Source organism: Pagrus major, chromosome 18 (genome assembly GCF_040436345.1).
Source record: "Pagrus major chromosome 18, Pma_NU_1.0".
Lineage (NCBI taxonomy): Eukaryota > Metazoa > Chordata > Actinopteri > Spariformes > Sparidae > Pagrus > Pagrus major.
In genome coordinates this window covers 28,083,729-28,108,322 of record NC_133232.1, presented here as the reverse complement: position 1 = coordinate 28,108,322, position 24,594 = coordinate 28,083,729, and the positions used below count along the sequence as shown (strand labels likewise).

Genomic DNA, 24,594 nt, shown 5'->3' with positions numbered 1-24,594 from the left:
ATCAGAAAAAAGTTTATGAACGGATCCAATAACAGGTTGACCCCTAATATACAGTACATGCATATAAATGTATTTATAATTTTACTTTAACTACTTTAGAGCCATTTATTGCCAGAAAATAACTTTTGATACTTAATTACATTTAATGTCAGACTCTTTAAGCCTTTTACTCAAGTACTGTTTGTTTAAGTGACTTTCACTTTTACCAAATTCATATTTTAGCACAATAAATTTTACAATACTTTTACTCAAGTATGACTTTGAGGTACTTTTTACTGTACAACTCTGCTTGTGGGTATAGTTGGACTAGATGGATGGATGGATAGATGATGTCCTTTACTTAATTTAAGATTAATTTAACTGGTGCCCTTGGCAATAGTCTGTAAGAGGTGAGAGAAGCATGTTTCATTATGAGGCGTCACTGCCACCTTGTGGCTCATAGGAGGTACTGCAGATCTTGTGCATTTTGCATTGGACTGATGAACAAACTTCATTCACACACTTTTTCTGTAAATGAATGTTTCTTTACAGCCTTTTGAGGTATTATATTTTGTATATGGGTGTCTACTTCATGTTGTAAGCATGTATGTTAACCTTTAATGTCATCTCATCTCATGTTATTTCATTGCTTCATCAACTTGAACATGTTTCAGCTGGTATCTCGTTATCTGGGTCATGTGAATGCCTCCTATTGGATGTGGCCACTATACAGGTGGGGCCACATGGTGTTGTTTTTTTTTGTGGAGTCCTGACAAAGGCGTGATGGTTGAAACATGTTTTTTTTAATGATTGCCTGGATTCCCTCTGGAATTACCCTTTTCTCCTGTTTTCCAGGAGCACCCGACACATTGTTTTGCCTGCAGTACATTGTGTTAAAGAAAAGCAGCTGTTCTCTTTCTTCAGTGTTAATTAACACCTTGAAAAGTAAGAGACCGTGTGCAGCAACTGGTTTCAGCATTTTAATGCAAACGTAAAAAGTCTTGTTTATGAACAATAAGGAAACAAGCGTTACTCCATGACTCTCTGATGCCACAATGTGTATAAAATTAAATTAACATCAGTCAACAGTCAATATAAACAGAAGCAAAACAAACAACAGCAACACAATTTTCAACTTATGAGATTATTTCAAGTTAAAAGTAAAAGCTAATATTAGGCAGGCAGGTAGGCTCACAGCAAAGTTTCTTAAAATAGACGAGCACCAGACACATTGTATTCAAAACGACGTGACAAAAAACTTTCACTAACTACCAATGTGTTTGTGTGGACGACGCTAAGACACTAGGATTATTTTTCTCTTTTACAACAAAGTTAGTAAATCTTCTTTTCTTTGCTCCGCGGAATACAGGAAACAGGACATCTGCAGGGTTTCACAACAGTGCTGATCATAGTTTCAGTGAGTTGACCTCTATGATCTGCTGCAGGACGCTGTCCACATCGGTGGTCTCCATACTGATGCCACCCAGGTCCAGATGGGGCAGGAGGGCCGTGAGAAGCACCACCACGTTGTTGCGGATGCCGAGCAGACTCTCCTGTGGCGATCTGATTGGGGAACAGAACCATTATTAAAGCGGTTGCACATTTTGGTCCCTCAGGTCAAAATTTTATTCACGTCAGCAAAAATGGAGAACAGGAACTTATGTGTACAGCGATGTAATCCTGCGATTCACCGGAAATGACTCTTAAAACTCGGTTCTGTAGGTATATATAGGCAGATGTTTGTATCTGAAAGCCAGCTGTTTGTCATGTCTGTCTAGAATACACACCTGCTGTCTTCACAGGCCTCGCTGTGAGTTTCTGTCTTGTCCTTACTGGGTATGTCCTGCTCAGGCTGCTCCTTCGGTCCACATACAGCTCTCTGACCCTGGGCCGGCACCTCCTCGATGGATGAAGTGGAGCTCTGATACAGAGGTAGAGGTACAACAGAGGATTACTGAGAGTTCGCTGTTAGATCTTCATTTATAATTATAACGAGCCTAAAACGTTGGTTATAAACTCTGCTGACCTCAGCCTCGTCCGTCTGGCAGCCGACCTCTCTGCTGGCCGTGGTTGCCGGCCCTCCTTCTGCAGTCGTCATCGTGCCTCGAGTTGCCTTTGTGATTTCCAGACCTAGAAGCCTCCTTAGCCTCTGGGCCTCTTTCTCCAACCCGGCCAGCTTCTGCACATTAGCTTCCCGGTCGCTGCCCTGCGGGGGCGGCGGTCTGCTCCGCGGCCCTTCTGTTCGACTCAGCGGAGACACCTTCACAGTCTGGGTGGAGGTGAGCGAGTGGGTCCAGGTGAGGTTGGTGAGGACTCGCTGCGCCGTGTCAGCTTGTTTCTCTGCTCGGCTGCTGCTGTCCTGCTTGGTCTTCTCCGAGGACGGTGTTTCAGGTATATCTTTTTGTTCCCCAGGATTGTTCTCTCCTGCCATATTTTCCGAGGCAGGTTGTCGCACCTCCCAAAGGCACGGCTTCTTTTTCACGCAGTAAAATAATGATCCTGGCTTCCTTTTGAGGCTGCAGAGAACAAAAGCAGTTTGCAGTCAGTTTGTTTCAAGACCAGGATCGTGTGGAGAAATTATTACATCGTTGAGACATTTCATGCGCATGGGCTTTATTTTGTTGTCCAAGTTGTGTTGTTTTTTAGTGACAATACAGTAGAAAACAAAGACAGCTCTAACAGTGCTGCGTGTTAGTGTGAGGGTTTTCTGAAAAAAATTAAAAACTACAGTGCTAGGGTGTTATAGGGGTTATAATTTGAATAGTGGAGGGGCTGAAGCATTAATGCAAAGCCTGTTGTTTACAGAGCTCCTCATTTGCTAAACAAATGTCGTGGGCAGATTTTTTTAACGGAATAATCCGACTCTTATCTTTACCATCTCTGACATCCTCCCATGACATTTCCCTGAATTGTGTTTCGACTGAAATTTTAAAACAATCTTCATAATAATGTGAACTATGCCTTTAATGGCCAGCTCTCACTAACCAGCCTTGAAAGTTGTCATAGACATAACGTTGTTATGACGTAATGAGTTTTGTTAACGTCTGACAAATTGTTACAGACCTGGGATTTGTATTAACGGCAGTGGTGGGAGCGCCAAGTCGCACAAAATGCCAATTTCTACATCATGCTGCTTTAAAAAATAAAGTATGGAAGCTTTATGTTATGTTTGTTTGGTCCCTCTCCGGTGTGTTTTCTTTGGTGTGATTATTTATCTTTTAGATGCAACTTTTGTAGGTCGCTTTGGATAAAAGTGTCTTGAAGCTAAATCAACGTGACATAAAACACAGGAATGTAAGAAGCTGTGAGACACTGCAACTGAAGTATATGGGGAACGGAAATCCTTCATGCCACCCTTGTTTATTTCAGTGCCCCACTCATTGGAAACTGGAACGAATGAACAAACAATGACTAAAAGGAAGCGAACAAAAAACACAGTAAAACTTATACATGAGAACAGATGATCTGAACTACTCCACCTTAATGTGGGCGCGCTCTCCCTCTCTCTCGCCATCGACTCCATGTTTCTGACTTTCTTTTTGTTTCTCTCTGCATCTTCACGCCTGGGGCCGCTTGACTCATTTTCCTCCTGTCCTGGTATTGCGTCTTTAATGGCTGCGTCTCTTCCGGTCGAGTCCCGTCGCGTGTGCGTAGCTTCAGCTGAGACTGCATTTTGTGTGCGTGCATCATCATTTGCATGCGTGTCTGTATAGTAATCTCCCGGGTCATCTGTGTTTGTCTGATCGGCATTGTTTTCCTCTGCGTGGCATTGATCTGCTGACCTGACTGTGTGCGTGAGCTGGCTCGGCTCTGATGCACTGCGCGAGAGGATTTGATGTTTAGCCACTTGGTCCTGGAACACACACACCTGCGACACAACAGACAAACACACTTATTGACAATATATCCAGAAGAGGTGAAGCAAAAACAGGGTTTTTATCAAAAGGAAAGTGGCTTAAAGTTCAAACTTTTCACAAACCTCCAGGGATCGCTCTCGTTTTCTGCTTTTGGGCTGTTCTCTGCAGGGGAAACGAGATTAAGAAGTTGAGAGAGACAGATACTCAGGTTTAACAGAGCATCATGTATTTATGACATTTTTTTTTTTTTTTGAAGAGATGTAATGCAGAATGCTAGATGAGGTGAAAAGTGTATGTCCAGGTTTAGCACAGCGTCACTGACCGCAGTCCCCTCATTCATTTCAATGAGGCCACTGTACTGGAGGTGCTGGTGCAAAGGGCCCCAACAACAAAAATAAAGGGTCACCACGCACCAAAAGTTGAACGAGGCTCAAAGTTTGCAGTGAAGCAATGTGCAGTACTTTGTATGGTGTTATAACTGATCCTGAACGATCAATGGGACAACTCAAGCACATAAAAATATTTTTGCATGCACATAAATGATGTTTTATAGGTAAGTTAGTGTCATTAACATCGAATTCTTATTTAATTTGAGCAAAGAAAAATCTGGTTTGTGCTAAAACAAGTTTTGGGATTTTGTATGTGGTTTTGGTTAAAAGAACAATTTCTAAAAGAAGGAACAATTTATTTTAAAACTTTATAAACATGAAATTCAGCTTGGAAGTTAGTCTGTATTTTATTATCTAGCAATCTAGCCAGCTTCAGCTTTGGATATAATACGGGAAATCTGGATACAGGGTCAGAGGCGAAGCTCAAGTCTGTTGACTTCAGCCCATGAATGTATTATAGACCTGGATACGTCACTCAGCCTTTCTTCCAGTTTTGCCTGGAGGCCACATGCAGTATTACAGCAATACATTCCCCTGCAGCCCTTATAAAAGAGGTCTGTAAAACAAGATTAAGACAAGATTATCTCGACTTTCCTCGATCCAAGAAAAGCGATTTAAAAATCTGTGACTTCATCACAATGTAAAGTCTACGGGCAGAGTTGGAACTGGTGGATGGGGCCACTCTGCTGCGCATACTCAGTGCCGCAAAACCAGGAAGCAAACCTGGAAACTGGAACTGTTTCGGGCAAGTAATTCTCATTGGACTGTCTTTGGGTTGACTATCTAGTTCTATTTAAAATCTATGCTTCAGCCAGACATTTGCTATCTAAGCTAACAAGCTAATTTGATGATTCCAGTCCCAAAAAAAGTACATTTTTACATTAGATGTTAACAAGTTTTTGTTTTACAATTGACAAAGAGGCTAAAAAAAATAAATACCTTTGCATCTACACGTATTAATATGAGCTTGCAATGTTTTGAAGAACTGATGATTTCTCATGTCGGTCCCTGCGCTGATCATCATCAGGCAGAGTACAGCAAAACTAGACTCTTCTCTACCTCCACACACAGTCACGTGGACAACCACCGGAAATAAAGAACTGACTGACTGAAACCACAAAAGGGCACGTGAACCCACAAACACATGCAGACATGCAGGAGGAGTAGCAGCGTGACACATTTGCCCAGTTAGAAATGCTCACACAAACACAGTTTGAGGGTTCGAGAGAAATGTGAATTTACTGCTTCTTGTGGTTCTTCTGGTAGCTGGGTGTCAACAGTTCCTCGCTGTCTTCTGCTTCCTCTGGTGACGAACAGGTTCTGCAAGACAAAGACATCTGGCTTAGCAAACTCCACTACTGCTAAAGTTAGGGTCAGGTCCTTCCTGTTACAGCCACAGCACACACACAGACACACACACCTAACACTTGCCTCCTCTGTTGGTTAAAGCACATGTAGACGTCCTGAGCCCTATGCGACTGCTTTATGTAGTGAGGTGATGCATCTTCCAAATCAATCAGACATACAAGCATGAAATCATTTAAGGATTTTGAGCCTTCGCTCTACGCCAGGCGTGCCATAAGCTTCAATTTGGCCAGCCAGCTGTTTCTAAGATAAACACGGTTTATGCTGTTTTATTTCTGTGAGGCAAAAATGCTTTTTATATTCATAGGATCCCTCTCAATTATTTATTTTTCATAATCTGTGCATGGTAGGTGGAGTGACAGCGCAGGAAGTCCGTCAATAAAGGGAACTTGATAAGCCAAATTAAGCTCGATGACATCAACATCAGGAGTTCCCCTTTGATTAGATGCTCGCAAATGTTCAGCGTGACATTTTTTTGGAGCACCTGTAACGTGGATTGGGGTTCTGGCTGCAGTTCCAGCTCTCAGGAACCTCGTCGTAATGATCTGCAGGGACGCTTCGCCACTTCAGGCATTCTTCACACTGTAACCACAGGGGAGCCCTGCAAGAACAGACGCACAGGTGTGAGATCCGCCAGTAAACAGAAGTCCAAACAGCAAAAACAACTGCTAGCAGAATTATTTTCAGGTCTACATGAATGTGTCAGACGTGTTTCTGTTGAACCTCTGCATATTCTCTGGTTTAGTACATCATACAGTAAATGAAGCTCCCTGCCTCAGCATTTTTACTCTTCTTCGCTTCAGCTTCAGGAGCAGCGTCTCAGCTCTCTGGTTTCAAGCTTTGGGAAATAAAGCTATTTTCACTTTCAAGTTCCTACATGAGTGTTATCAACTGACCCACATTTTCCTGGATTTTTACCGTCATTATCCATGAAAGGTTTGTAGAACGTGGACTCGTTATTTGCTCATAATAATACACTTGATTTTGAGCACTTCTCGTGTATTTTAGAGCCAAATTCTTGCACACTTCTTGCAGTTCAACTGTCAGACAAAACAGTCGACACTCACTCGACATCGTCAAGATCGTCCTCGCTGTTGTCTCTGTCCAGAGCCTGAAACTCTCGCTCTCTGGCCTTCTTCTCTGTCACCTCTCTCCAGTAGTCGTTGAGTTTAAGGCCCAGAGCGCCGAGGGTGAGTCTTGGGAGAAGAAAAAAGGAAAAGACAGTGAATTACTTGAACTGTTTTTGCCATGGGAAAAAGCACATTGGGCATATATTCCTTGACGTGTCTCACTGGTGTGTGTTGTACCTGTATTCTTTGGTGTATTCAAAGTCTTGCTTGTTGTGAGCAGGCTTGAGGAAGTTGCACTCGATGACACCGATGACGCCGACTCCAACCCGTTGACCTGAGGACTGTAGCACACAGGGAAGTGAGATTTAAGCAGAGGCAGGTACCCATTAATACTGCGTTTGTGGGAGAGCACTGTGAAGACAGAGTAAAAGTCCTTTTCCTTTACCTTCTGCTGGCAGCCCACTTTCTCGTAGGCTTTAATGAGTCGGTTCTTGTGGTACATCATGATGCCATAGTGGTCTTTGTTTTTCAGGGTCATTCCAAAGGTCACCTTCACCTTCTCTTTCTGACAGACACCAGTCAAGGTAACCAGCGCTGGACATGTTAATACTTACAGAGTAGCTCCTACGGCGCTCACTGTTGTTGTCGTTAGCATTTTTAAAAGATGCATTAGGCTGTGTGCTAATCTTATGTTTGTTGGGTGACTATCAAAAAGAAAAATGTTTGTCTGCTTATCGTGAGGTACGTTTTTGAGCCAACAGCTAGCAAGTTAGGAGCTAACGTTAACTGTTAAGGTTACTAAAAGTCATGTCATTAATTTGTCGTTAGCTATTGCTAAGCTAAACGTCTCTGTTTGAATGGATCGTTTCCAGAGTCAACGTGTTTTTCTTGTACTGTGCCACATGTTTGGTCGCGCCAAACCAAAGCAGTGGAAGCATTTCCCCCTCTCAAACATGTGTTAACTACCGCAGGTATTTTTGTAGGTAAAAACTTCCCACTTCCTGTCTGCATCTGAATATTGGCACAAATACACACACAGACGATGTGAGGATACACTGAAGTGGGGTTTGTACACGTCATGCTCAACGTGCTTCAGCCTCTTCGACACCAGTCTCGGCAGATTCTTCTTCCCCCTCAGAATGATCTGTGTCCTCGGCTTCAGGTACAAGATGCTGAGGTAGGCCTGAGACCAAACAGAGAAACAGAGACAGGATGGAAAAAGGAAGACAACTGACAATATTGTCATTATTAAAGCTTTCAGAAGTCTTGAAACCTTCGAAAAACACGAGTAAACTTCACCAAATTAGGAATCCATTAAAGAACTGAGATGAAGTATAAACCACAAACAATTTGAAATGAAACTGGGGCTGTGTTACTATAAAACCACAGACACATCTTGGTGAGTGAAGACTCGCTCCGGTTTGTGCTTGAAACTGGCACACACACACACCGCTACACACAGCTGCACACACACACACACACACACAAAAACACACACACACACACACACACACACACGGGGCTCATATTTGCCGCGTACTATAGGGGCTTTACCAAAACCTCAACCGCAACCACCTCATCTCTCACCCCAATTTCTACTCCAACTCTCATCGTCACCATTAACCCTAAAATCAAGTGTCCGAACAAGCTCTCACAAATCTCATTTTTCTCAAACTAATTGAAACATTTGATATCCGCTGGATTATCTGGGGAATGCATTGTCAAGTTGGTGAAAACAGGGCAAAGAGACGTGTTTTTTCATAATGCGACAAAAATATGTGCGTAAGATATCGCCTCAACTATAAAAAATGGAAAAATGCATTGTTTTGTCAACAGCTGTTTCTAAAGTTTTGAATGAAATTGAAATCCAAAATGGTGAAAAAGTGCTATGAGCATCTACAATTGTGCAATACGATCGAAAGCTCCGGAGCAGCTACTAGAATTATAACAGCTGTACTACTATGCGCCTATAAATTGGATATATATTATCTCCTGGATTGTGTCACGGTTGTTATTTCCTCATTTGTATTTAAAGCCACAGCTTGTGTGTCATGTTTTACGTTCCTCTTCCTGTCTTTGACTTTGTCCTTGTCTATTTTAGTCTGTGTTTTGTCCTTCACTCTTCATTGACAGAGATTTTTGTTTTGTTTTTTAGTTTGGGGAAACGATGACGTCCCACCTCAAGTCGCTCATGCACACTGTTGCTTCCTGCAAGGAGCGACTCCACCTCGTCGTCTGCCCACACGAATTGATCACCTTTTGCTTTCTCCATAGCACCTCGGCGGTGTGCCGGCACCTCCGAAGAGGAGAAAGTTCACTGCACAGGATCAGAAAGTTCTTCTCGGTTTCTGACGCATCAGTGATGTAGACTTTCCGCCTGGGATGCCTGTTTCAGCGTTTGTAATCGTTTTTGCATTTCCCATGTGTAAGGAGATATTTTGCCAAGCGAAGGCTGTGTGGACAGGATTTTTTTTTTACAATAGAGGGGGGAAATATCTGCTTAGAAAAACATCAGATCTAGTGTGTATGAGGCCTTAGTCTTCTTCTCGTGTTTTACCTTCAATTGCTGCCTGTGTCCTCACGTTATCCTGCTTTGTACTTACTGTAGTTTTTTCGCTCTCGGATTATTACTGTTGTGTCTCCAGCCTTTTTTCCCTGCCTTTTGTATTGTGGATGTTGGCTTTATTAAATAAAGAGTCAGGGGAGAAGGGACGTGTAGTGATAACCCTTTTTCGTGACAGAAACCAGTCAGGATTATATCTGATCACACAGGCGACATACGTCTTCTCCACTCACCCTGAGACTGTAGTGCATGTCTGGGATGTTCTGTTCAGCTCTCAGGGATCCGCTGCTCCTCAGACCCTTCCTCAGCTCCTCGATCTGAATCGAGGGTAAGCGGAAGTCAGTCGTGTCGGTATCAAAATCGATCTCTGGATTGCCATCTTTGGCCCTTCGGGATCAAAGGGAGCAGGTGTTAAAACAGGCAACGACAGACGCTGCTCTCAAACTAGTTTTTTCAAGAGCGGCAAAAATAAGATGTGGTAGATTCAGCAGTTTTAACGCCACACAAAGGGGTTCTGAAAGTGTCGTGCAGTACTCAGCATGTGATGATAACGATCAAGGTTGAGACCATTTTTCTGACTCCAACAAAAAGAGGAAGTGAAACCGAAGAAAGTGTGAGAGACACCTGAACCATTTCTCTCGGCAACAGTTAGAGATCAGGAAGGGACTTCAAATCTTTAATGTTACTATCTCTCTGCTCTTAATATGGCGATGGTATGAGGGTTTGTTTCTGGACGGGTGTTGTTTTGCATGCATTTGTCTAAAAATGCGCTTAAACAAATGTCACGTGTGTGTTCTTCCTGATTTGCCTCTCCGTTGGAGTCTGCGTTTGCATACTCTGCTGTCTCACATGCTGTACGTTAGACCCGCCCTCAATGCATGAAGCTACAGACAAGAACCCAGAATCTTTGTGTCGACTCAAACTAAAGGAATAGTTCAACATTTTAGGAAATATGCTTAGTGGCTGAAATGCACTTATTGCCAAGCTGCACACACTTTGGTTGTTTACTCAGCACAAAAGCCAAAGTGTTAAAAACAAACGTGTGAGATAAAATGTGTTGGCAAATAGGCTTTAAAGGCCAGAGCCAGGCTAGCTACTTCCCCTACTTTCACTCTGTATTTATAGCTAAGCTAACACTCTCCTGGCTGTAGTTAATATTTAATAGTAAGATATGAGAGAGGTCTAAGTCTTATCAAAAAAGCTGATCAGCGTATAACAAAAAGGTCTGACTATTTTTAAACCTGATTTTGAAATACTAAACGTGAATGCAGGGGAAAACAATCTGTTATCATTTACTTTCAACCTAAATTCAGCAAGTTTCAGACCTGCGGATGTTCCAGATTAATATCTTGGTGCCTTTTTTGGAGGGTATGGAGTCAAAGTGTGCATGTATCTGCTCCTGGGTGGTGATGATGGAGTTTGTGAGGATGGCTGCCAGGCTGGCCTCCGAGTCCTCAGTCGTCACCAGAGACTGTAACACTGAGTTAAGGTCAGGACATAAAATAGCTTGCAAGGTGAAAAACATATTCTGACATCTGACATCAGGCAGTGGTGGGTAAAGTACTGAAAGTCTGTACTCAAGTTAAACTTTCCTTAATTTCCCAGCTTGGGATCAATAAAGTATATCTATTCTATCTATTCTATTCTATTCTATAAACTGCAATTACTCCCCATAAAAACATGATTCAAGTAAAAGCGTTAATTACCATAATTTCCTTTCCTTCAGTGTGTCATACTTTCTTGTGCATGTAAAAGATCTTGAAAGTTAAAAAGTCCACACCAACAAAAGCTCCTCTCTCCCACAGAAAACACTGCTCCTGAAACGCCTCGTCCCTTTAATAATTGATGAAGGATATTGGTTTGTTGGTTGAAGGGGACGATGGGGACGATGACGGCCTGGGCCTTGATGTTTTCCAGGTAGGTCTGAGACAACATCCCCACAGTCTGGCAGCCGCCGTTCTTGGTGAAGATGAGCGCGTCGCGGCCCAGACGCATGGAGCCGGACTTGAAACCGTTGCCGTACACGCCGATGGCGTGCTGACTGGCCTTACCTGAACCCTTTTCTGTGAAACCAAAGCTGGACATAACGGGTGTGTGTATATTAGAAATGTGCTTATTTTTCCAGAGTCAAAGGGGTTTTCATATTGCTTGTTTGTGTGGGAGAATGTGTGTGAAAAACTAAATGTAAAATGTAGTCTAAAGTTGTTGGTGAGTCATTTTTTGTGGTTTCAACTGCAAAAACAGGAACACTATCAGTGTGTCTAGCGGTGTTTTGCAATTACATGTCAACTTTATGAGCACATGCATGAGCGTGTCTTACCTGAGCATCTTGTGCAGCTTGTTGGGGGTCATGCCGCTGCCGTTATCAGTGAACGTCAGACAGCGTTGACCGGCTTCCTCGACTACATCTATCCAGATCTGTTTAGCGGATACACCAGGATCTGATGCATTGTCTGCAACATGAGAGAAAAAAAAAGATTTAACAACAGGGAACGAGAGGGGATTGTGGGGTGGAGGGAGATTTTCTCAGTGATTGATTCATTGTTTCTACTAAATTGTCCGAGAGGAAGAAACACACACATCTAGTCATTCAAGCATGAATCAGCTTCTTTAAAACTGTGATGACTGATGATATAAAACAAACTTCTGTTTTTTGACAAAATTCTGTTTTATTAGAACTCGGGTGTTATTTTTGTTGCGTTTTGTTTGGCCATAATATTTATTTGACATTCACATAGTTACGGCTGCTACAGTAGCTCTCCATTCACATGCGGCACTTACGCAGCGTGTCATCCTGGTCAGATGAATGACAGCTATTCACCGATGGTCTTACAGAATTTATTTGTTTTTTAAGCACTTAACTAAACCAACGTAAGAGCTGAGCCGAAAAGTAAACAGACAGCATGACAAAAAACGGTAACTGTGTTGGACTAAATCCCCGTTGGCTAACAACAACCCAAAGTTAGCCAGCTAGATTAAATAACACACAATTAAATTAATTCCTCGAACACCTCTCCCTATCAATTATCTTCCTCTGTTAGCTCCGTGTGTTCCTGTTTACCTTTCCCATCATCTTCGTCCATCAATCTTCACCAGCCATGAAGCAAACACTTAGAAAAAACTAGCAGCTGAAGCTACGTGGCTAATGCCCAGCAAATTAAGCTAAGTTCGATTGTATGTCAAACACTGTTTTAGCAATGTCATCGCTTTCGCAGATCTCAGCGATTGACTTGGTGAGTACAACGATTGAAAATTAGATTGTATAAACTGGGATTTTTCAATGAATCAATCAAACACTATTTGCATACCAAGGCAGTCAAAATGATAAAGCTCTATCCACTTTTCCACTAATAACAGGGTTAGGGTGAACCAAGCGCTGGTTGTGGGCTGGTGCTAGCGCTGGTTTAAAGTTGGTTCAACGTGAACCTTTAAAAAAACCCAAACTTTTCACGGGCATGAGAGCCGCTGAAGAGTGACATCATTCAGTCACTGTATACTTCTCCATTTCCCCAGCATTGTTAGGAACAAATATGACTACATCGACTCTTTACAAGTGTTGCTTCTGGCTTTGCATGCCTACACTGGCACCCAAATATGACTGGTTTAAATAGTGAAATTATTTTGTTTATTCTCCCCTGGATAGGTCAGAGCACCCTAGCTCTGGTTGTCATAAGTGGTTTATGTTGGTCCTTGGTCACGATGACCCTCCCCCCAGCCCATGATGTAAGCAGTTCTACGTTCTAGACCAACACAGCGTTGGTGCTACTGTGGAACCAGTTTTCCTGGCCAGAAGCCAGCCCTTTGTCCGTCGAACCGCAGAAAAAAAACTGGTTCCAGAGTTGGCACTGGCTCCAAACCAGCACCTGAACTGCCTTTATCGAAAAGGGGCATACCGGACTCTACCTTACTTGAGCTAGACACCTTTGTCAAGCCACTCGAGAGGATGTTCACGAGCATCCCAAAAAAAGAAACTCGCCACGATAACATCTTATATCGTCCCATCACTACATTTCACAATGTCCTGCAGGGATAGTTAAAAAATAAATGAATAAAAACATACATGAAAGTACGATAAAGTGACTGTAAACTCTCCACTGAGAGTTACAAATACACTGTAGTCATATAGGACATTATTAAAACACTATGCTGATGACATACAGAGAGATACCTCTGATCTAAACTTTTCTTTTTCACAAACTTTATTTTTATATTTGCAGTGAGCCTTCACTTCCCACACTTGAGCCGACACCAACATGAGGTCATCTACTCACTTTATCTCACATCTCAACACCACCACACTCTCACCAGAACATGAGGGGAGCTGCAGTGATGTGCTGCATCTACACACGTTAACACCCACACTGCAGCCTTGTTCCTGCTGCTGCTGCTGCTGCTGCTGTGACACGGAGCAGCCAAACAACACAGGTCAGCGCACAGTGGAGGAAACGGTAAAGTTGACAGGCCAGACAGAAACGGACGCTTTCAGTCACGTGGGCGGACAAACTATCGACTGATTCCTGTTCAAGTCCAGACTTTGTCCTTGTGACACACACACCTGGTGGACAAACTTTCCACACACAGTCTCACCCAGCTTCACCTCTTGTTTCCAAGTTATTTTGCATTAAGTGGTGTTTATTAAACTATCTTTTTTTTTACGTAACAACAACATTATTACCACGACACTGTCCAAAAGGCACTCCGGCAGACATTATGCGAGGCGTGCTGCGGTAATAAGAGTCGTTGAGAGTGAGAAAGAGGAAGTCCTGTCGTCTGTTTAACACACAGTCCACTCTGAGTGCGACAGCGGAAGAGAGCGTGAAGTGAAAACATGGATAGTTTGATCAGCAGCAGCAGCAGCAGTGCTCAGGTATCAGCAGCAGGTAACAGCAGCAGGTGAGCGGCACCGTCGACTTCATAACGACACCTACCTATTAACTCCGCCACCGCGCTGAAGGGCCAGGTGTGACTGGTGGAGTTGCTGTTCAGGAAGGAAGGACTCATCTAAGACATGAGAAATAAGTTTTTTTTTTTAGTTGCCAGCCGTCATTCTTTTGCCTCTGCAGCAAAACATGTATTGCAAGTTAAATAAAAAAAAACACACACAGAGCACACAAGCTGCAACAGATATGAGACGTGTAATACATACGGAACTGAGACGGATCCCATGCTCGCTTAGCCTCGCCATGTTTTGGACTGACTGACTGTTTTTGCCTCTTGTGGTGTCACTTTCAATGCGCACACACACTCGCAGACACAGAGACACAGAGACACACGCAACAACACACAGGCAGTGGGCGTAGCGTCGTCTGAGCTGTCAGAGGAAGTCAACTGCGAGCTGACAGCAGAGTTCACACAGACACCATGTGACTTCTTCTTCTTCGACACTTTGTAAAGTTAGTATAGAAATAATATGTGTTTTTAAATATCCAAAAGATTCTGGAGACTCCTGCAGTCTCATTTTTTAGAGCCTATAACTTTTTTTTAGAGCCTACCAACTTTTTTTAGAGCCTACCAACTTTTTTTAGAGCCTACCAACTTTTTTTAGAGCCTACTAACTTGATTCCTAAACTTTACTTTTTCTTTTAGAACAAAACCCACTACACAAATTGCTTACGTTAATAAATAACAAAACAAAGTTTGATAAGTTTGAGTAATTTTGAAACCTTTTACCCTGAAGCCTTTGTCTAAAGATGACATGTTGGTCTGTGAATCCCTCTTAAGTGTCATCATTATTATTATTTTTTAACTTTATTTTATATTATATATTATTATTATATAACCTTATTTTTTATTTTTTTGACTGTGAAATATCAAAAAGAGTCTAACTCTGTCTCTGTCTAGTCTCTTAACCTTAAAGATAGCATTTGTTGCCATAATAATTCTCATTCTCACCTTGAAACCTTCCTTCTTATCTCTATATTGGTCTATGGATGTATCCCTCTGTCTGTTGGTATTATTATTATTATTATTATTATTATTATTATTATTATTATTATTATTATTATTTTTAAGCTTTATTTTATTTTCCTCTATTTAAATATTTATCTTATTCTGTGTTTTGTACATATGTTTATTTGTATTGTCTTTGTTTCGTGTCCTGTATGTAGCTTTATTTTCACTTTATATTTGTTATTTGAGGATAATTTGTAACTTATTTGTCCTCTCTGATTTTATGCTCAGTGATGTAAAGTAACAAAGTACATTTACTGTACTTAAGTAAAATTTTTTTGGAATTGGAACCTTATTGGAGTATTTACATTTTCTACTACTACTTTATTCGTCCACTACACTACATTTTGTAGGCAGATATTGTACTTTTTGCTTACTTCATTTATTTAATAATTTTAGTTACTAGTTACTTTACAGAATGCATGGTGCATCACAGCCATAGCATATATTTTTTTTTATTAAATATTTCATTATGCAATCAGATAAGAACAAACAAACACCGATTTAGATAATCAGAAAAATGCTGGATATCAAATCTGTTAATAGTCTGCCCACAGTTTATACATAAATATGTATAATTTACCTTTACGTGTACTTTTGATACTTAAACACAGTCAGAAAATTAAATACATTAAATATCAGATACTTTTAGACTTTTATTCTAGTATTCTCTCCATGGGCGACTTTCATTTTTAGCAAAGTAATAGTTTAAAGCAACATTACGTAACTTTTTTGACATGATGCGATCATGTTGATGATACAGTGTCTTGTGATAGGGTGAATGTTGTCACTGTCTCAGCCACTCCAAATCACACAAAATGTAAACCCTAAGCAGCAGGAGGCCTGACGGTGTCTGGCTCTGTACTGTTGACAAGATGCAATAACAAATACCAGTTAAACAAAGCCGACTGTTTAAACAAGCTGCTGCCTGTTAAATTGTGTTTTTTTTTTTTATTTGTCTTAGGTCTGCCAACCACAGGTCTGACAAGTTTCAAACCTTCTTGACTCTGTTGGCAGATTCCTGTAGGCTATGTAATATAACTGCAGACTAACAACAATCCCATTTCAAATGACAAAAGGTCCAGGTTCAACAGAAAGACAGGTCACAATCTAGATCAGGGGTGCCAAAACTTAAACCTACTGACGGGACACGGGCCAAAAGCAAACACCTATCGCGTTGTAAAGACATGGCACTATACGGAAGCCCAGAGAGAAGTCTGCTCTCTCCTTTGTTTATGAAGTAAGAACAGGTGAAAAAATGTTTTGCCAGGATAATCTTTCAAAGTTACTTTCGTTTTCACTTGCCCCTCAGGGCTTCTGTAGCACCAGGATCCTGACTTCCTGCCTGCCTCCACAAATTGTCAGTCTTCTTGCTGTGCTCATATTATGAAAATAAATAAATAATTAGGGACCCTTCATAGGTCTATGTAAAGAGCATTTTACCTCACAAAAAACACATTTCCTTCTGTGTCTGAAAATACATCTATCCACTCCATAGTGGTAATAGTACTGCTATTACTTTTTAGTTTGATAAACACTGCATGATTTCCTCCCGAATATTCATCTTCAACAGGTTTCCCCCGTCCCAAAAAACACAATCAAACACAACAACAAAAAAATAAAGACAAAAGCAGACACAACAAGGAAACAAGGACATGAAGAAGAATTCCTTTTTTTTTCTTTTATTATCTTCTCCATTCTGAGTACAATCATTCAATCCCTCGTTGCATAAAACAGTCCCCATCTTTGGTCTCCACTGTTGGAGCGTCCCAGTTTTGCTCTCCATCCATTAACGATCGCAAAATAGTCCTCTTCAGAGAATTCCTGCAAGGGACATGAATGATGAGCGGTGACTTTAAAGTTCAGTTGCAATAGGGTCGAAAGAAATGATGAATGATGTTGATGCTATGTGTGCAAGTAACACCACATTTTTTCGTGCATGTGAATGCTGACCTCAATGAATTCCTCCTTGATGGCCTCTGCTCTCTGCAGCTCTGTCTCAATCACCTGGATGAACTGGGCTGTGCGGTCTTCTGCACGAACATTGCAGAAACCAGCTTCTTCAATGAACTACAGGAGGAGAGAGAGGTGAGGTGAAGCAGAGCAGAGACCAGCTGATGGACTGCAGTAACACATTAGCAAACATATCCACAGAGAGCAAAGTCACACCAATCTTCTAATATGAATGTAGTTGTGTCACAAAATCTTCACTTCCTGTTTGGCCCCTGCAAACCACTAACATATCTGTCTGGTGTGCGTCATTTTACATGAAAATTAAACATTTGCACAGCTTTAAGGCTGATGGTTGATTTTAAATGAAACACATCTAAACATGACAAGCGTGTTTAAGGGCTTGATAAATAAGAAAAAAAATAAATAATATAAAACATTTTTCCTTGTTTTGTGTACACTGAAGGTGCCAAACAGTTAGAGGAGTGCACTGGTTATACTGTGTCTTTTAGCTTTTGGCAACATTTTATATTAAGATCTTTGTAATAAGCGGTAATAGGTATGAAGGCCCTTAAAAGTCCACATTAAGACTATATTACTGTTAATAACAGCATAATAAAACACATCTGTTGTAAGATTATAAGACATTTCTAAGCACTTATTACAAGCATTACAAACTAAATGACATATTTATTATGTTACTCTCAACCTTTACTAAGCTTTTTTGTTTCTTTATTAAAATTAATAGATACTTAATTATGTTTTTTGCGGTTAACTATGTACTTATTAACAGTTAACTATACTTTTTGCAGCTACTGCATCTAAAGTGAGAACAATGCCTTATTAGTGTTAATAAAAATTCATGTTCTTATCATGAGGCATGACATGAAACAAAGGTCCCTGGCCAGAACCGAACCACATACGCTATGATTAAGCGTTAACCCAAAGGCTGCTAAGTGTTTCAGTTGCATGAAAAACACTTATTGCTCTAAGTGAACATAATATCTTTATATAATCTATTTATGTTTACAAAGTTTCCTTATTGTTCTGTGGTAAAGCAGATGAAGTGCGTTATCTCACACATCTAAAAATGATTAGATCTTTGTTATTTCTCATCATGTTCAAACCCTGAAGAATCCAGGTTTTAGATGCATTTCATTCGGTTGCCTCTCAGTGGCATCATTTCCCCTTTACGCCTCTAGTTGCTGTTTTAACACTGAAAACAACAACTCCCATGATACCACACTCTTTCATAATGTCATCAAACTATGCCTTTTTTTTATTGTTTGGATTGACAGACCACTAGTGGCTGGAATTACATACTGTGCCTTTAAAATATCAAGAAGACAATATATCAGCTGATGTTGAATATTTAGCATTAGCAGACAGCTTGTTGTGATTGTTGACTTGTGTTTTGTTGCTTTAATTTACTTTGTGAGCAACTTTGCTGCAAACTAAGCTAACAATGATACTAGCTGCCTGAGGCTAATTTATTGCTAATACAACGTTTCATTACCAGTGTGATTATCTATTCAGCCAACTGCTGTGTTTTTTCTAAAATGATCAGTTTTAGCTTTTTACTGTGGACATATACCTGGATGGACACCAGTTAGTTTACATATCGGATGGTGAAGTGTGAGAACAGACTGTGCAGTGTGCCAGAGATCTTCTCCTCACATATTAGTTAAAAGGCTCAAAGGACTGAACTCCCACCAGTCTTTTAACAAATTATTACATGATTTACCTCTACTGTGTATTTACCTTGCCATACTGTGAGGGTGTATAGAGGATGTATCCTCTCTGTTTGACGTAGGCCTCGAACACCGGCGTCCAGGGCTTCTCCCCGCAGCAGTAGTCACTGATGAGCAACCGACCACCTGGCTTTAACCACGACTGGGCACAAAGACGATGGAGAGGAATGAATAAAAGGATAAGTCCGTAAAGTTTGATCACATAAAGGCACTTAGATATAACTAATTTACCAGTTTAATATGTGTATCACATGCACTGTAAATGTTGCTCTTTGTGTTTTGCAAGATTTTTCCAGATTTCCTCTCAACATTACAAATTCAAAGACAGTGTAAGAAGATGCTCACATGGAAGCGTTTGAAGAGGGCCAGTTTGTCGTCTATGTGCAGGATTGTGTCTCTGCTGTAGATCACATCGAAGGATCCTTCTGGGAACGTCCTCTTAGTGGCATCAGCCACCTCAAACTGGACCTGAGGTAGAGCACACGTTACAGATTTTTTTTTCAAATACCATTATCTGTGGCGTTCAAACCAATAGGATGAGGGAACATTTAGACATACTGATGGCAGCTTCTCAGAGATCGCTCTGTCCATGGCGATGTTCACCATGTTTTCTGACAGGTCCAGGCCGAGCACCTCCACTCCAAAGGACTGAAATGTTACATCCCCATCATTATAATCCGTTCAGTCATTAAAAACCTTTTGTCATCATTCATAGGCCTCTTTAGACTCTTGGGTCTTACCTCTGCCATGTAGAAGTCTCCTCCACCGATGCCACAGCCAACATCTAGAACCTTCTGTCCTGGCTTCAGGTTCAGCAGGTCCACAAACTCCTGTTAGCACAAAATAAAAAACGACACGCCAATCCATCCAATAGTTATTTAGTTATTTCTGACGGGACCAAAGTGGTGAGCTTTAGTGAAATGCTGTTGCTAACTTAACTAAGCTATATGTTTCCTCACTTCAAACATCGCATCGCACCTGTTGATTCCTTCCAGCCAATTTCATCGCTATTCTCCCGACTTTATTCCTACCTTGGTGGTGCTGGGCCCGCCTGTGCTGACGTAACCCGCCCCAAACATCTTCTCGTAGCGCAGGATCCCACGGTTGGTGTACTGCTGGTTGTCCAGGAACTGCTGGAAGGTGTTGAATCCATTTTCGGTATCTGAGGAGCGAGGTACCTTCTCCAGCAGCCAGCAGATCTGATTTGGATTATTTTTCATCTGAAAAAAAAAAGGAGGACGTAGAAGTAGAGTGGAGAAATGAGAGTGTGAACTGCACACCCTTCTGTACTTTAGGTTTTACTGAACATCTCAGAAGGCTGAAAAGACTCTACCTCAATGTAGGCCTTAACTTTCTTTTTCAACACAATGTCGAAACCAGACTTTTGGCCCCCTTCTGGACCCTCGGCTTGTACTGCTTGTACCAGGTGGCTGTACTGTGCATCAGTGCGGTAGCAGGTGGGGTTGAAGTCCCTCTTGGAGTCACCTTTGTAGAAAGTTACAAGCTATGATTGTCAAGAAAAAGATATCGGCTTCTGTCGCCAAGCATTCAGTCATTCATGAGTTTCTTTAGTCAGTTTGCATCAATGTCCGAATCATTATTGTGACGAAAGAGAGATATGGAGGTTGGAGGGTGAGCTCGGTACCTGATCGGTGGTTGCAGGACTCTCTGAAGAAAAGAAAGCCACCGGGCCGCAGCCAGCCCAGCATCTTCTCTATGAAGGCCTTCAGCTCCTCGTCACTCAGGTACATCAGCAGCCAGTTGGAGAAGATGATGTCAATACTGAGGAGAACATCGAATGGATGCATTAAAATAAAAGGTATACTTTAACGGTCGTTTTCTCTTCAACCAGGAACATTTTTACCTTTAACCAACTATGTTTTCCAAAGGGTAAATATAAGACATTTTGAACATATATTATAGCAGCAGAGCTATCTGTGATGTAAAGATTTAGTGAAGTAAAGCAATGCAAAGCTGAAAACTCAAGATCTAAAGTGCAAGTAAGCTACAGATATCATAACACACACCTGTTTTGAGGGATATCCAGCTTTGTGACGTCAGCTTGGATGAAGGTAGCGTTGCTGTGGTGACCGTTTTCCTGCCTGTTCTTCTCCACAAAGCTGTCCATGAAGTCCACGGCCGTCACATGGCCCGCCTTGGTCAGAAGGTGACTGGTGAAACGACTGGAGAGACGCACATCAGTATGAATCTATCCAGCTATCTTCATTAGGCACAGTTTAGTTAGAAAAAAAAAGTTTTTTCTTAAATGTTCACACAACATCAACATTAAAACCATTATCGGATTACCTGGATTTTAAAGTTGGCACTCTTAAAGGTTTAATATGTAAGAATTGGCCACTTGTCGAAGTCATACTCAAACAAATAAGGGACAGCATATCACTAGTGTAACCGCTAACTGCTGCTAAATGTAGCTGCCATTAGCTAGTTAGCTCGGTTAGCCATGTAGCAAGCAGGCCGGACTGAAAGCTCAGGGAAGTGTTGGTGTTTATACTTCTAGCGCAGGAGCTTTGGACCAGTACAGCCTGGGGCTAGCTGGTTAACTTCAGTAGACATCATTTTTTGAAAGTTTTAAATTCTGTCATGTTTCAAATTCTTGCCGTTTCCTCCTAGTCACACACATTCACTACTACAGGTTTATGCTCACCCGATGCCGGCTCCCAGTTCCAGCACTCTGCATCCAGTCAGGGAGGGCAGCATGGACAGGATCTCCGGCAGCTCCTGCTGGGTCAGCTCCCTGGCTCGAGAGTCCAGCATCATCTCCTCCACTGTGGCGCCCCTCGAGTGCTCCTTCCAAAACTCTGTCATGTTTTTACGAACTGTGGAAGGATATTCAAAACCTTTACTTAAGTACAAGTAGAAATACACTGGTGTAAATATACTCAATTTCGAACAAAAGTCCTGCATTTAAAGCTTGTCGAAGTGATATTACAAAAGTATGATCAGAAAATGTACTAAAAGGCAAACCAAGGCAAATGTATTAAGTTTAAATATCAGAGGTCTAAGAATTGACCCCTGAGGGACCTCACATGTTGTTGTGAGATGCTCTTTGAAAATAGCAACTGATACAAAATAATGTCTTGAAGGTGAGAATTGAAGCAATTGAAGGACCACGTCAGAGAGACCAACCCAGTGTTCTCATTCGTCTATAAATATGCTATAATCAACCGGGTCAAAGGCAGCAGTGAGGTCCAGTAGCACCAGGACTGAGAAAATATCAAGGCAGTTGTTTACGACCAGAAAATTGCCGAGTTGTTTAAAGACAACATCCATAAAGTATCCATAATGCTGAAAAAAGGTTAATTTGATGTAAGTATATATACACATATATTGTTCACATATATGTTTTATTATAGGATTATTATTACTGATGCATTAATCTGAAATAATCACTTACTGTTGTTCAAGGTGGAACAATTTCTTTTCAGCTATTCTAAACACTGAACTCCCAACCTCACATTTCCTGACAGTAATTCTGCCTGCAAAACTTTTTTTAAAAAAAGATATGAGACGTTATTTACTTACAGTGAAACAAATTAAAGACTGAATGACAAAATAAAATTATTTAATAAGGAGACTAAAGAATGTATTATATCTTAGAAGACGTTTTGGATGAAAGTAACTAGTTACTTAGTAAAAAAGTTCAAAATTCAGTATTTGCCTTTGAAAAGCAGTAAAATAGAAGCATGAAATAGAAATAAGTACAAATACCTCAAAATTTAAATTGAAATAACAGTGCTGTAGGCTTTAAACTGTTTATTTTGAGGAGAAAAGGAGAAAGTCTGGAGCTCATTTTAACTCTGAAATCTGACTGAAATCAACTATTCATGACTGTATCGTCAATGCAGAGCAGAAAATACAGGTAGTTTTGCTGACCCTGTTTCCTCTGGAATGTGTGGCAAAGTTCACGGACTCCTGTCTGTGAATCATCTATCAAGTATTTGCAAAACAAAAAATAAGAATTCAGCAAAACATACTGTACGTCGGATATATTATATAAAATGTGCATCCAGACAAGTTTCAAAAGTCAACTCATGTTACATCCAAAGGTAACACTCAAGTGTCAACGTGACATTGAACAGATGTTTATGTTAATACCTAACTTTTTGGCTGAAACTCTTCATACAAATGTCACACAGATCAACCATTCGTCAGACTGGATCTTTAAACAATAGACCTACGTGGGGACATGTACAGCCACTGTGCTGATGTTGCATGCTTTTGTCAAGAGAACATGCAGTAGTTTCTACTTCTTGACAAACCAAATAATGTGCAATAATTACCACAAATAATGTGCAATAACCTATATTTCAACTGTAGCATTATTTATTACACTGTACATATAGATATATTTCAAGTAGAATGTACATTCCTTATATTTTTATTCTATTTTTATTATTCTTGCTTATATATAGTTGTTATTTTTCTGCATATTTTCTAAGACTTTTGAATGGGAGCAGCTGTAACGCAAGCAATTTCCCCTCAGGGATCAACAAAGTACCTCTGATTCTGATTCTGCCACACGAGAGGCTTTACTTTCACCTGAAACCATCACTGATAAAAGCTCAGAATATTTGGAATGAAATCATTTATCAACTTACACAAAAAAATTACAGAAAAGCCATTAGTCTGTCATGTTTAACTAGCCCCAGGAGATGATGCAATGATCACAACTATGACAAGAATTACAGAAAACACTCACTTCCTCCTGCACTGATCTCCACACGCTGCATAAAGCTCAAAAGTGTACACTGACCTCTCATCTCCCAGTTATAAAGATGAAAAAAAAGTTGATAAAAGCTTTAAAAAAAGATGTCTTCACAGTCCACTTTAGGGCTAATATTCACGCAGGCAGAGCTACAGGATCATCTGACAGCTCGGTCACATCACTGACACATTCCAGGGGGATTACTTCCACCAGCTGAGCGAACAATACGCGCAAAAAACAACATGCGGCGGCTCCAGCAAGAGTCCACGCAGTTGCATCAGGCTTTTAACACCACGTGTCAAGAAATCAAACCTTCATGTACTCTGTTCATACCTTTCTCCATGTTGCTCTTTGCTTGATTTATTCTTATTGTACAATTACTCCACAGCGCCCATGCAGCCTGGCAATTAACGGCTTAATTATAAGGTTACTGAGCCTCCCCGCTGTCACACAGTGCAGGCTGATCTCTGAGTGGGAGCCCTTTATATACCGGGGCGACCACGGAGGAGATGGTCGCCAGGTGGGACACCGGCAAATGGGATGCGTTCACGAAGGGGGAGGGAGGGGTGAGAGGGGTGGGAGGAGGATGGACATGAGTAATCAAACGGAGGACGAGAGGGTAAAGAGTCTGTGGACTGTCAGAGCAGCAGTATGGACAGGAATCCCCCCCCCACAGAGAAGTCAATATGTCAGTGAAGTATACTCACAGCTCCGTGCCTCAGCGCGGTGCGTCTCCCTCACGGCTCCCCTGGTGTCCCACCTCACCTCGGTTGTGCTGACGAGGTACGAGCGCCAATTGCGCAACGTTTCCTTATGCTGCAGGCGAGAGGTCTGTTAAGGTGGAGACAGTGACTACAGAGCAGCCTTCAGCTGTCCATCTAAAACTGTGTCACTTCTGCTTTTAATGACGTTTTCTGTTCACACCTGCGACTACAAGACATCAGAAGGCGCTGCAGTCGTCATTAACAGCGACTTTCTGAGACATTTTCTGATTT

General features: G+C 41.3%; 2 protein-coding genes across 3 annotated transcripts; both read right to left on the bottom strand.

The window, feature by feature from the left end:
- Nucleotides 1-946: 946 nt before the first annotated feature.
- LOC141013352 (MORC family CW-type zinc finger protein 3) lies at nt 947-14,475 on the bottom strand. The gene is made up of 17 exons (XM_073487047.1): nt 14,370-14,475; nt 14,152-14,224; nt 11,544-11,676; nt 11,080-11,300; nt 10,549-10,696; nt 9,457-9,610; nt 7,715-7,843; nt 7,106-7,225; nt 6,898-7,001; nt 6,658-6,786; nt 6,075-6,191; nt 5,468-5,545; nt 3,959-3,998; nt 3,459-3,847; nt 2,006-2,495; nt 1,767-1,900; nt 947-1,542 (listed from the first exon to the last, which is right to left on the bottom strand). The coding sequence occupies exons 1-17, from the start codon at nt 14,406-14,408 to the stop codon at nt 1,386-1,388; spliced, it is 2,655 nt and encodes an 884-aa protein (XP_073343148.1). The 5' UTR covers nt 14,409-14,475; the 3' UTR covers nt 947-1,385.
- A 2,363-nt stretch (nt 14,476-16,838) lies between these two features.
- Nucleotides 16,839-24,058, bottom strand: pmt (phosphoethanolamine methyltransferase). Of its 2 annotated transcripts, none has more exons than XM_073486398.1 (12): nt 23,933-24,058; nt 21,539-21,710; nt 20,901-21,056; nt 20,519-20,655; nt 20,207-20,358; nt 19,905-20,093; nt 19,614-19,703; nt 19,432-19,521; nt 19,219-19,341; nt 18,884-19,015; nt 17,126-17,242; nt 16,839-16,996 (listed from the first exon to the last, which is right to left on the bottom strand). In XM_073486398.1, exons 1-12 carry the CDS (start codon nt 23,940-23,942, stop codon nt 16,886-16,888), a joined length of 1,479 nt encoding a protein of 492 aa, XP_073342499.1. In that variant the 5' UTR covers nt 23,943-24,058; the 3' UTR covers nt 16,839-16,885. The 2 variants fall into 2 exon arrangements, with proteins under 2 accessions (XP_073342499.1, XP_073342500.1); XM_073486399.1 differs by lacking the exon at nt 23,933-24,058 and adding an exon at nt 23,648-23,670.
- Between the last annotated feature and the right edge of the window lie 536 nt (nt 24,059-24,594).